Raw genomic sequence first — 13,038 nt, 5'->3', positions numbered from 1 at the left:
CAGTGGCGCGATCTCGGCTCACTGCAACTTCCGCCTCCCGGGTTCAAGCGATTCTCCTGCCTCAGCCTCCCGAGTAGCTGAGACTACAGGCGCGTGCCACCATGCCTGGCTAATTTTTTGTATTTTTAGTACAGACAGTGTTTCACCGTGTTAGTCAGGATGATCTCGAACTCCTGACTCAATGATCCGCCTGCCCCAGCCTCCCAAAGTGCTGGGATTACAGGCTTGAGCCACCATGCCCGGCCATGAATGTGACTTCTTAAACACAACTATATCATACTGCCAAGGATAGCTCCATGACTACAAGTAAAAAATAATGCTTAAAAATTTTTCACTCTGGCATTTAAACAAAACCTATTACCTTTCACTTTCATTAAAGACCTTCAAAAACTTTACAAACCTGTGTAAGAGATAATATACATTTGAACTACCAATATACACAAAGAGGAGTACTGGATGTGTTATTTGGATTTAAAAAGTTAAATGAATAAGCAGAATGCTACCAAAAAATGAAGAGACATAATTAAATCATTTTACTACTTCTCAAAGAGGTTCTCAGAATCCCATGATGTACTTTGTTCTTTTTCAGACGAACAGTACTAATCTTGCTATTAAATGGTCCTCACTCTGAACCCAGATATACTCCTCAGGTATTTAGTTTTTGTTTAGTGACTAACTGCTGTTTGGTAGTTTCGGTAGTGACGACAACATTTCCAAAAAAAATGAAATATAAGTAGAATAAGAAGTTAGAAGTTATTACCTGAATAGAATGAACCCAAGTGATTCTACTGCTGCCCTCCTGACATCATCATTAACATCACTGACCTAGGGGGAAAAGTTTAAGATTATATTATACCATGTAGTATATCACTAGACCAAACTGATATGAGAGGTCAGCAACATTCAATAGTGAGTGTATACCTCACTACTGATAGGTATATCAAAACATTATATTGTACACCTCTAAACAAATACAATAAATGAATACATTCAAAAAACAGACACATGTATTTTTATTTTTATAGAGACAGGGTCTCCCTATGTTTCCCAGTCTGGTCTCAAACTTCTGGAGCTCAGGAGATACTCCCACCTTGGCCTCACAAAGTGCTGGGATTACAGGCATAAGTCACCGCACCTGGCCACATGTATTTTTGAAGAATAAATTTCTGTACCCAATTTAGAAAAAGTTATTGAAAAATTTCAATTCAGGGGCTTAGAAGTCTTCACAGCTTGGTAAAGTTTAAGATTCAGGGTTACTTCTCTCTCTCTCTCTCTTTTTTTTTTTTTCTCCTTTGAGACAGAATCTCACTCTTACTTAAATTCACTCTGTGGCCCAGGCTGCAGTGTAGTGGCGCAATCTTGGCTCACTGCAACCTCTGCCTCCCGGGTTCAAGCGATTCTCCTGCTGCAGGCTCCCAAGTAGCTGGGGCTACAGGCGTGTGCCACCATGCCCAGCTAATTTTTTTATTTTTTGTGGAGACAGTGTTTCACCATGTTGGACAGGCTGGTCTTAAACTCCTGACCTCAGGTGATCCACCCACCACTGCCTCCCAAGTGCTGGGATTACACCAAGTGCTGGGATTACAGGCGTATGCCACCATGCCTGGCCTCAGGGCTACTTCTTAAGACTATTTCAATTGCCCAGACACAGTGGCTCACACCTGTAATCCCAGCACTTTTCAGAGGCCAAAACAGGAGGATTGCTTGAGTCCAGGAGTTCGAGATCTGCCTAGCCAACATAGCGAGACCCCGTCTCCACAAGAAGTTAAAAAATCAGGCAGGCACGGTGGTGTGTGCCTGTAGTTCTAGCTACATGGGAAGTAGAGGTAGGAGGATCGCTTGAGCCCAGTAGTTTGAGGCTGCAATGAGCTGTGATTGTGCTACTGCACTCCAGCCTGGGTGACCGTGAAACCCTGTATCAAAGTCCCTAAAAAGAAAAAAGAAAAAAAAAAAAGACAATTTCAGCTGCATTATAGCTTTTGCAAATATGAACATTTAGAACACATTGCACTGCTAAAAAAATTATTTATTAATTACTAATAAATATTGTGGAAAATATTATCTCTGGGAAAAAGGAGTTAACAATAGTTTTAATTCTTTCTGCATAGAAAGGTACCCTTGGTTTACCTTTTCCCAGTACCATGATGATAAAAACCTATTAAGACATGTGGAATGTCCACTGTGTGACCAGTTATTGCTGATAACTATATTTGGATTAGGAGAACTATGAGTAGAAAAAGCATTTTGGAAAACATGGGCATTGGCTTTCCTGTGCAATGCATCTCCTGTAATAGATCACGTCCCTTAGGGGTCCCGGGGTGTGTGGTGGTGGGGGGGGGGTTGTTTGTTTTTAGAGATAGGGTCTTGCCCTGTTGTAGAGGCTAGAGTGCGGTGTTATAATTATAGCTCACAGTCCACTTCACTTTCCAGAGCGGCTGGGATTACAGGCATGAGCCACTGCACCCATTAGGGGTATGTGGAAGCTAACTTCACTGGCCGTAAAAAGAAATAAATGGTTCCTGTTCTTCACTGGACTTCCCTATCCTAGGGTGGCCACACATACTTACAAGGTCTCGTCCCTTACAAACGAGGGTACTCCTTGCAGTAGGATTTTAGAAGTTGCACCTGAATGGCTTTAAGGACTTCCATTTATATAGGACTATTATCCCATCCCGTATCCTTCTGAAAAGCTAAGTGAACCTAGTGCTAGGTTATGGCCTGTTGGGTCCAGTAAATGAGAACCACAACCTAAGACCACTGGTGGTGGTCATGTGCTGGGGATGCTGGAGTCACCTAGACACTTATTGTCCATCTGCAAGCTTTTCCATCCACCCCACTCCCAAAAAAGGTCAGAGTACTTACAGCAACATGTAGCAGGCGTCGAATTGCTTTGTTGTTACCAGAGCCACAATAAGCCATGGCTACAGTATACATTCCAGACCTTCGAAGAATTGGGTCCTAAGAAAAATAATTTAACATTAATTATCAACTTATTTCAAACAGTAACTTCTAACAGGCATAGTGGCATCCACCAAGTAAGCTGGTCTCAGGTAGGAAATGATGAGCTCAACAACTCTTTTGTGGTTGGCAGTTTTTGAAATAAATGGGGCAATAAAACACATAAATACAGAAGGAGGTAGCTGCTCTTAATTCCCTCTATGCTATGCAATACGCCTGCCCTGCTTCATACTTTTTAGGAAGTATAAAGTCAAGTCAACAGCAACAGCCACTCCTATGGCAGTCCACTCCCTTTTATCAATCAAGCAAGGAAGTTGGCTTCTAATTCTACATTTTTACCTTATTTAAATTCCTGGGTACTGAGTGCTGAGTGGAAGAAAGATGGACCCTGATAACTGAACAAATTAATTAATAATTTTATCAATAAACTATAACAGTAGTTCTTTTTAATCAGATTATAGAGGACAATTATTACCTGCCACTAACTACCTACCATATACAACACCATTATAAAAACAAAACAAAAGGCAATGGAAAAAAAACCTCATCCAAATAAACAAATATAGAGATTGGCACTGTTTTCTGATAAAAGAATAATGAAGTAAACTTTGTATCTTATTAAATGACTATCAAATCATTCCAAAAATATTATTTCTTTTTTTTTTTTGAGATGGAGTCTTGCTCTGTCACCCAGGCTGGAGCGCAGTGGTTCAATCCCTGCTCACTGTAACCTCTGTCTCCCAGGCTCACCTGATTCTCATGCCTCAGCCTCCCAAGTAGCTGGGATTACAGGTGCCCACCACCATGCCCAGCTAATGTTTTTTCTATGTTTAGTAGAGACAGGGTTTCACCATGTTGGCCAGGCTGGTTTTGAACTCCTGACCTCAAGTGATCCAGCTGCCTCGGCCTCCCAAAATGCTAGGATTATAGGTGAGAGCCACTGCCCCTGGCCCAAAAATATTATTTCTAAAAGAAATCAACTCATGAATTCCTAAAGAACTATGCTGAATCTGCTTATGAGTATCACCGATCTGAAGCTATAGCAAAATTTACAATCCTCAAATTACTCCCATGTACTTTTCTAATCAGTGCTTTTATTTCTTAAATTCTATTAGGCTTCATATACATTGCAAGAAGTTTTATGAATAAATGTACCTACATGTTCTGATGGGAACAGAGTTAATTTCCAGTGAAGTGTTTTTTACATGCTGGAGATAAATGGACAGTGAGGGATGGATGTGATCTCACCTTGTCACGACAGAGAGATTCAATGAGAGCATCAGCCTCTTCCATCCTCCCGTACATTACTAATGCAATGCCAACTGCAAGACCACGCAGAATCTTCTCATGTTGAGTTTCTTGTGCATAACCGACCATGTCCTCAATAGCCTGGGCATTTTTAGAGCCCAACATAACCAAACCTAGGGCCAGGCCAGCTGCTTCCCCTAGCAAGTAACGAGTAAAATGTTAACAAAGAGTTATGTTTTTAAAGTCAATGAAACATCCAACTGAAAGTAGCACGTTTTTTGCATAAACTATCAAAAAACCATTAGCTTCTGACAGCATTTTTTAAAACCATCTGGTAAAAAGGATACTTTATGTGGAAGCAGAGTCATACATTTAGGGTTGTTTTCCTTTTAAACTTTGACAGAATGTACCATCAAATCCTACAGTGATTTCAAAGGAGACATTTAGATAACATTTTTTCTACATTCTCACCAAGCAGTATGGAGTAAGTAGATCACTCTAATAAATTCCTATTTGCAAAAGTCAGTTATGCAAGTGGACACACAGGATATACCATTTTAGAGAGCCTATGTATCATAAAACTTGTTTTAAAAGATAACTTTGACAAATGGAGCAAAATTCACTTCCTCTTCAAGTATAGAAATCCATCGTAATTTTAAGAGGCTACAAATTATAGGTAGAAACTAATGTAATTACATTTACATTAATTAATACTTAAGTTTGTTAGCTTTAGAAAGAAATGCTTACCTGTCACTGCATCATCCTGATAAAGATTTGTTTTTAGCAAATCATAAACATCTTGACGTGCAGTTCCCATGGCTGCCAAACCAAGGCCCAGACTGCCACCGTGTCTAACGATCTAAGGAAAAAACATAGATTCCACTGATTTGGTACACTATACTTAACATACAAGCTTTTATTCTAATTTCAAAACATAGTTTCACATTAAATATGCAGAGGCTGGCTCAGTAAGTGATCAAAGGATTTGATAATCAAAAGGTCAGTGACAAACTCAGCAATTTCAGTTTTTTGTTTCAGACGTAGTTTCACTCGTCACCCAGGCTAGAGTGCAATGGTGCAAGCTGGGCTCACTGCAACCTCCGCCTCCTGGGTTCAACTGATTCTCCTGCCTTAGCCTCTTGATTAGCTGGGATTACAGGTGGCTGCTACCACCCCCGCTTAATTTTTGTATTTTTAGTAGAGACGGGGTTTCACCATGTTGGCCAGGCTGGTCTGGAACTTCTAACCTCAGGTGATTCGCCCGACTTGGCCTCCCAAAGTTCTGGGATTACAGGTGTGAGCCACCGTGTCCAGTCCAGTAATTTCAGTTTTAATAGAATGATATTTGCTGATGCCAAAAAATAATGAGCTGAGGCTGGATTGGTGGCTCATGCTTGTAATCCCAGCACCTTAGGAGGCTGAGGTGGGAAGATCACTTGAGCCCAGAAGTTTGAGACCAGCCTGGGCAACATACGGAGATTCATTCTGTACAAAAAAATAAACACAAATTAGCTGAGCATGGTGGTGCATGCCTGTGATCCCAGCTACTCAGGAGGCTGAGGTGGGAGAATGGCTTGAGCCCAGGAAGTTGAAGCTGCAGTGAGCCATGATCATGCCACTGCACTCCAGCCTGGGCAACACAGCAAGAAACTGTCTCAAAAAGTAATGATAATAAATTAAAAATAGTGAGTTGCAAAATGAACATGAGAAAACACAGTAGGTAGAGAGAGGCCAACTCTCTTTCAGTAGGTTTACATGAGAAGGGGAGGAAAAAGACTGAACAACTAAGAGGGAGATGTCAAGAAAATAATTTTGTTTAGGATAGATGAGACCTGCGTATGTTTATGGGTTGAGGGAAAGGAGGTAGTACAGAGTGAGAGGCTAAAGACAGAGGAGAAAAAGGTATCTAATGGAACATGGTTGTGAAGAAAGTGGTTGAAAATGAGGTCAGAGTACATCCGAAATATATACATTTGAAAGAAGAAACTTTAGTGGTCATCTGTCATTTTTGAATGCACAACATCCTTCTATTGGTGACAGCATCCCAACATTCCTTTGGTAATACTCCTCCCCACTAGTTACAGTCTTGGTGGGACTGTCATTTAAGAAGCTCCCACCTTCCCCTAGCCAAAGTGTGACCCAACCCAGAGCAATACAATGCTCCTTCTTTGGAATTTTTGTCTTTCTTAAGCGGAATAACCCAATGGCCAGAAATGTTTCAAGTTCATTCATCCTGAAGGTAGGGTCCTGAAAAGGCTATTTCATTAGTTCCTGTTATCTAGCATCTGTGGTGTTGCTCTGGCTCCTTAACCTTTGTGAGAACTAGTTTATCAGCCTTTCTGTTAATTATATAAGCTATTTCCAATAAACTTCTTATTCAAGTTAGTTAGAAATGGTTTTTAATGCTGTCTATTGCTGTTTATTTTTTGTAACCATAAACCCTATCCGATAAGAAAGTTTTTTACCTGAGACCAGAGGAAATAAGGTAAAAATGTGTGTACTTGCACACATGATTTGTGGCTAAGGGGCTTATTGAGACAGATCATCCTATTGGCTTCAATCTTTTCACTTATGCATGAGGGCAAGGTTTTCTGGATCACTTAACTACTCTCCTGATGGCCCTCACTCCAATATAGAAGTCAGTCTAAAATTGTATTTTAAGGTTCCTTAAAATAAGAACAGGGCTACTTAGTAAGCTTTTCCAAAAGATTTACATTTTAAACAATTATCAAAGATCAAAACAAGCAAGCATTCTAACTTCTGAGAGACTGCAATTTCTTTAGGCCTTAATTTCCAGCAAAATGTTAGGGCCCAAACTAGATGATAACTAAGGTCACTTGTAGTCGTAACATTTTAAGATGAAAGTGGGAATACAACATGTTTTACAAATACATGCAGGGCTTAAAGGAGTGAGAAACACAATTTTAGCTTATCAAGAAGGAAATGAAATTACCTAAAAAAAAGAAAAAAAAAAACCCCCAAGATAATAGTTGTTTTGGGTATTCCCAAATCCTACGAAATCTCCAGTCACTAAAATCATTTGGCAAATATGTTATCCTGGATTCTTGAGTTTTGGAAACTTAGTTTTCCATTTTAGTACTTACATCATTGCTGGCATTCTTAAGCTGATTAAGTAGATAGTCAATTATATCACCACCATGATTGGCATGAATAAGACCTAGTGCATAGAGACCTCCACCTTCCTGATAGGCTGATCCTGGAGAAGTATCCTTGGGAAGGTATGTTGCCATTAACTGTAATGCTTCTTTTTCATGACCCTGTAAAGGTAAGCCATGACAAAGATGTCAAAAAGAGAAAGAAAGAAGAAAAAAGACACAATGTTTTCTATGATTACTGCCTTTTCCCCAGAATGTTCACTTGCTAAGAGAGAAGGAGGCAGTGGGGCTCTCTCTCATATAATTGTATCACTCAAACAAGAGGACAAGCCTTTAAGAGACCCAGTTACACTCTGGTTAGAAAAAAAAAAAAATCACAAATGCTTCAATTTTTTCCCTTTGTTTTATAACATTTGCCCAAATCCATCTCAGATCCCAGACTATGCAAATAACATTTCAATTTATCCTTTCAATGGCTTATACAGTCTTTTTTTTTTTTTTTTTTTTTTGAGACGGAGTCTTGCTCTGTCACCTGGGCTGGAGTGCAGTGGCCAGATCTCAGCTCACTGCAAGCTCCGCCTCCCGGGTTTATGCCATTCTCCTGCCTCAGCCTCCCGAGTAGCTGGGACTACAGGCGCCCGCCACCTCGCCCGGCTAGTTTTTTGTATTTTTTAGTAGAGACGGGGTTTCACAGTGTTAGCCAGGATGGTCTCGATCTCCTGACCTCGTGATCCGCCCGTCTCGGCCTCCCAAAGTGCTGGGATTACAGGCTTGAGCCACCGCGCCCGGCCATACAGTCTTTATAGAAACAAATTTCCACTTTTTATTAAAAACAAACACACATATAAGTATTTTAGTATCTTATTTACTTTAGCCTTCCCTACAAGATGACTTATCTAACTTAACAAAGTGTACTTGTTAATGAATTATAATAAACTTTTACTTTTTCTTAACCCCAGAAAAATTACTTCTTTTCAGATGCCTGTTTACACTGACCAATATATGTTACCTTATGAATTACACCCAAACTGGCTGTAGCAGTAAATTTTGCCCAGTTAGTGGCTCTGGCCAACCATTCCAAGTTATCTCTGTAAAAAAAGATATAGTTATTTTAATTAGTATTAAAACAAATGAATTCCTTAAAGCTTTTTAACACTAAGGTCAAAAGCATTAAAATTTTACCTTGAACACTTTCAAATTACTTTGTGGATCTCAAGTTACTACTGATTCTATTTTCCCTCTTAAATTGTTCTTAGTATTTTAAGGATTTTTTAAAAGCATGATATGTGATTCTACTATAAATAAAAACAAAATTATATAAAATTTTAGAGCTTAATGTATTTCTTTCAAGAGCCTATAATCAAGCCAAGTAATAAAAGGAATTAATTTTACCTTAAAACAAGTAGAAATACGCAATAACAAATACATAAAATAGCAAAAATATACTTTAGAATTAAGGACTGGTTAACAAGGGAACTACTGTTAACAATGTCTGTTAAAAAGGATTTTAGGCCGGGTGCGGTCGTTCATGTCTGTAATCCCAGCACTTTGGGAGGCCAAGGTGGGTGGATCACCTAAGGTCAGGAGTTCAAGACCAGCCTGACCAACATGGCAAAACCCCACCTCTACTAAAAATACAAAAATTAGCCGGGCATAGTGGTGTGTGCCTGTAATCCCACCTATTTGGGAGGTTGAGGCAGGAGAATCGCTTGAACCCAGGATGTGGAGGTTGCAGTAAGCCCAGATTGCATCACTGCTCTCCGGCCTGGGCCACAGAGTAAGATCGTATCCAAAAAAAAAAAAAGATTTTAAACCAAAGTGGAAATCACCAAGCATATTTACCTAAGAAACTGGTCACTGGTTGTCCCACAGTGCATAAAAGAGTTTGCTATAACAGTTGCTGTATGACATACGGAATTCCGTACTGCATCCTGCAACAACAAAAACAGAATTGTTTCATCACTGGCAAAGTATTCATATATGCACACCCTCACACACACAGTCAGAGGTCCTATTTTGTGGTAAAAGCATGAACAAATTGAACTGAGATTTAAAATATGGAATTTGGGTATTTCTTTTATAAAGACTAAATAGCTAGTTTACACAAACAAGCAAGTCAAAGTTTTATTTGCAGTTTTAACAGAGCTCAACGGCAGATTTTAGGTGGGGAATTTAGACAGCAGATTTTCTATCCTTTGGTTTAAACTTGCTTTTTCTCTTCTGCATCTTGCCAAAGGTCTCCAAGGTATTGGGATAACCTGAGGAGCAGTGCTGCACCTCTGACAGTTACCAAATAATTTTGTTTATTTTTAGTTTTTGAGACAGAGTGTTGCTCGGCTGCCCAGGCTGGAGTGCAGTGGCGTGATCCCAGCTCACTGCAGCCTCCACACTTCCAGGGTTCAAGCAATTCTCCTACCTCAATCTCCCGAGTAGCTGGGATTACAGGTATGTACCATCACGCCTGGCTAATTTTTGTATTTTAAGTAGAGACGGGGTTTCACCATGTTGGCCAAGCTGGTCTTGAACTCCTGACCTCAGGTGATCCGCCTGCCTCGACCTCCCAGAGTGCTGGGATTACAGGTGTAAGCCACTGTACCTGGTCAAATTTTGTTTATTTTTAATGAGACTATATTATAAAGACTAGCTTTAAATTCTCATGAATGGAGACTATATGATTCTGCATATTTTTTGCCATTTGCAAAGACTGTATTAAAAGTTTCAAAAAGCATTCTTACACGTTTCAATCAAACAACTGTTTAACCATTCAATAATACAAGGCTACAAAAAAATGACTTTGGGAAGGGGTATTGGGTAAATAAAAGAAGGAAGATATTTAATGTTATATATCTTTTTATATTAAAATATTTTGAATCAAATATATTACTTGCTAAAAAATTAAAATTAGTATTAATAACTGTTAAGATCAGTAACTCAAAAAACGTTGCAACAAGGTAAGAATTGCTGCTCTCAAGGACATCATAGTTCAATGGGAAATACAGACACATAAACAAACTGAATTAGTATTCTCTTTTTTGTAATAAAAGGAAAGCACAGATTTATTGAAATGAAAGTACACTCCAGAAAGTGGAGCAGGCTGAAGCAAGCAGCTCAAGAGCCTGTATTAATATTCTGATTGTGCTATTTGTCTAACTGCTCCATGTATACATTAAAAATGAAAAAATGAGTTAACTAAGCTTCCCAACAAGAGACAAACATAAAAACAGGAGCTCAGGCCGGGCACGGTGGCTCATGTCTGTAATCCCAGCACTTTGGGAGGCTGAGCCGGGCAGATCACAAGGTCAGGAGATTGAGACCATCCTGGCTAACACGGTGAAACCCCGTCTCTACTAAAAATACAAAAAAATTAGCCGGGCATGGTGGCGGTCGCCTGTAATCCCAGCTACTCAGGAGACTGAGGCAGGAGAATGGCGTGAACCTGGGAGGCGGAGCTTACGGCGAGCAGAGATCACACCACCGCACTTCAGCCTGGGCGACAGAGCGAGACTCCATCTAAAAAAAACAGAACAAAAAACAAAAACAAAAACTGGAGCTTAATCTTTGCTAATTTTCTTCCTTTCCAGCAACTTCAAGAGGATCATTGATTGCTATTTTTTCAAAACTTATTTTTTCCTTAATTAGAAATAAAATACAAGAAAGTATCCAACAAGAAATATTATAATTACTTACATTCAACAAAGAAGTAAATATTTATAAAAACCCTCTGTTATTGATGAATTTCTTACCTTTGTGTTTTTTAGAATCATGAGGTCTGTATTATTGTTTCGTATTAAGAACTGCAGATGTAATTCAATAGCCATTTCACCACTTAAAATTTTAATCATTTTCAAAGTCTGGTCCTTAGGCTCTGGACTCTGCCAAAACAAACAAACAAAAAATGAAAACTCATAAACAGTATTACTATAATCCACTAATCCAATTTTATTTCATCAGCCCTAAACCAGTGAAATTCAAGCAGTCCATTTTAAGAGAAAGGATAATTTATTTCTTTATTAGATGCTACTGAGATAATACACTAGCTCCATGGAAGAATACAATTCATCCCCTGCTGGCTTTCAACATAAAATATTTAAATATTCCAAAAAAACTGGGAAAGAATAATTACTGATGACATGCAGGAAAATTACTTTTTATTAAATGAGTCCATTTATATTTTAATTGAGAAACTTCCTCCTTGAAATTGAGAAAACTGAATAATCAACATATATATATATATGGAGTAGAGTGGCGCAATCTTGGCTCACTGCAACCTCTACTTCCCAAGCTCAAGCGATTCTCCCGAGTACCTGGGATTAAAGGTGTATGCCACCATGCTCAGTTAATTTTTGTATTTTTAGTAGAGACGGGGTTTTGCCATGTTGGCCAGGCTAGTTTCGAACTCCTGACTTCAGGTGATCCAACCACATCGGCCTCCCAAAGTGCTGGGATTACATGCATGAACCACAGCACCCAGCCTTGATTTTATGTATGAACTACTATGCCACCAACACAACTTTCCAACCAGATGAAGAACAGCTGAAGTTTATACACCTGAGCATCGGGAACCAAAAAGTCCTGATTCAGGAAGCATTTACAGCTAACAGACCACTGCTGTAATATCTACCCTACCCTTCCAATACACCACAAACACTAAAAAAAACAAAAACAATTAACCTCCCTCCCATATATGTTGCCATTTGCTAGAGACCATACCTTTTTCTCACCCTGTGACAGGTAATTTGAAGTTATTTCAGACAGAAATAACTTCTGCCTGAAGTAAGGATCTAAGGATTTGATTTCTTCTAAATGTTTTTTTTGGACCGATTTTTAAAACTTTAATCTTTACAGAAATTCGTTTTTATAAAATGACTTTGGTATCAAACTTAACAATACACTTTAATAAAAGCAGGTATATAATATGTACTTAAAAGAATTTACAATATCCTATGGAAAAATATATTAAGTAACAATCTCGACTTCAAAAAGCACATTCACTGGGCATTGTGCATTGGCTCATGCCTGTGATCCCAGCACTCTGGGAGGCCAAGGCAAATGGATTGCTTGAGCTCAGGAGTTCATGACCAGCCTGGGCAACACTGCGAACCCCGTCTCTACAAAAAATACAAAAATTAGCCAGGCATGGTGGTGCACGCCTGCAATCCCAGCTACTTACTTAGGAGGCTAAGGTGGGAGGATAGCTTGAGCCTGGCAGGCAGAGGTTGTAGTGAGCCAAGACTGTGCCATTGCATGCTAGCCTGGGTGACAGATCAAGACCCTGTCTCAAAGGGGGGGAAAAAAAAGCACACTCACTGCTTCTGGTGTCTTTCCTACAAATGCACTGCCTGTCTTTTCTTCTGTTTCCATCGAGTCACTGAAATGAAAAGAACCAACAATCAATAATTTTTTCTGAAGAGAAGTACAATTTGTTTATACTACAGATCTGAACCATGTCCAAACTGAATATTTTGCAAGAAAATAATGTTTACTTAAGTATTACCCCTAAGAAATAAAAAATTCTACACATCTCTAAGATGTGTATTCCTCCAAATAATAAAAACATACAAAGTAACTAGGTTAGCAAAATCATGGACAACAAATACAACAAGAACACGTGACAAAATACTTCCTTCAATCCCAGCACTTTGGGAGGCCGAGACGGGCGGATCACGAGGTCAGGAGATCGAGACCATCCTGGCTAACACGGTGAAACCCCGTCTCT

General features: G+C 39.3%; 1 protein-coding gene across 4 annotated transcripts in view; it reads right to left on the bottom strand.

Annotated features, from left to right (window-relative positions):
- The window catches only part of PSMD1 (proteasome (prosome, macropain) 26S subunit, non-ATPase, 1), a 122,070-nt gene that overhangs the window by 88,843 nt on the left and 20,189 nt on the right, over positions 1-13,038 (bottom strand). For all 4 annotated transcript variants that reach the window (XM_011951986.1, XM_011951987.1, XM_011951988.1 and 1 more), the window contains 9 exons: positions 12,630-12,690; positions 11,066-11,194; positions 9,165-9,253; positions 8,332-8,410; positions 7,311-7,484; positions 4,954-5,065; positions 4,207-4,403; positions 2,863-2,958; positions 761-825 (listed from right to left, as the gene is read on the bottom strand). In XM_011951986.1, coding sequence (XP_011807376.1) covers positions 761-825; positions 2,863-2,958; positions 4,207-4,403; positions 4,954-5,065; positions 7,311-7,484; positions 8,332-8,410; positions 9,165-9,253; positions 11,066-11,194; positions 12,630-12,690 — 1,002 coding nt within the window. The remainder of the gene's footprint in view (positions 1-760; positions 826-2,862; positions 2,959-4,206; positions 4,404-4,953; positions 5,066-7,310; positions 7,485-8,331; positions 8,411-9,164; positions 9,254-11,065; positions 11,195-12,629; positions 12,691-13,038) is intronic.

This window comes from Colobus angolensis, unplaced genomic scaffold, assembly GCF_000951035.1.
Source record: "Colobus angolensis palliatus isolate OR3802 unplaced genomic scaffold, Cang.pa_1.0 Scaffold33, whole genome shotgun sequence".
NCBI lineage: Eukaryota > Metazoa > Chordata > Mammalia > Primates > Cercopithecidae > Colobus > Colobus angolensis.
Note: the sequence above shows the minus strand (reverse complement) of the source record. Positions and strands in the feature narration are given on the sequence as shown.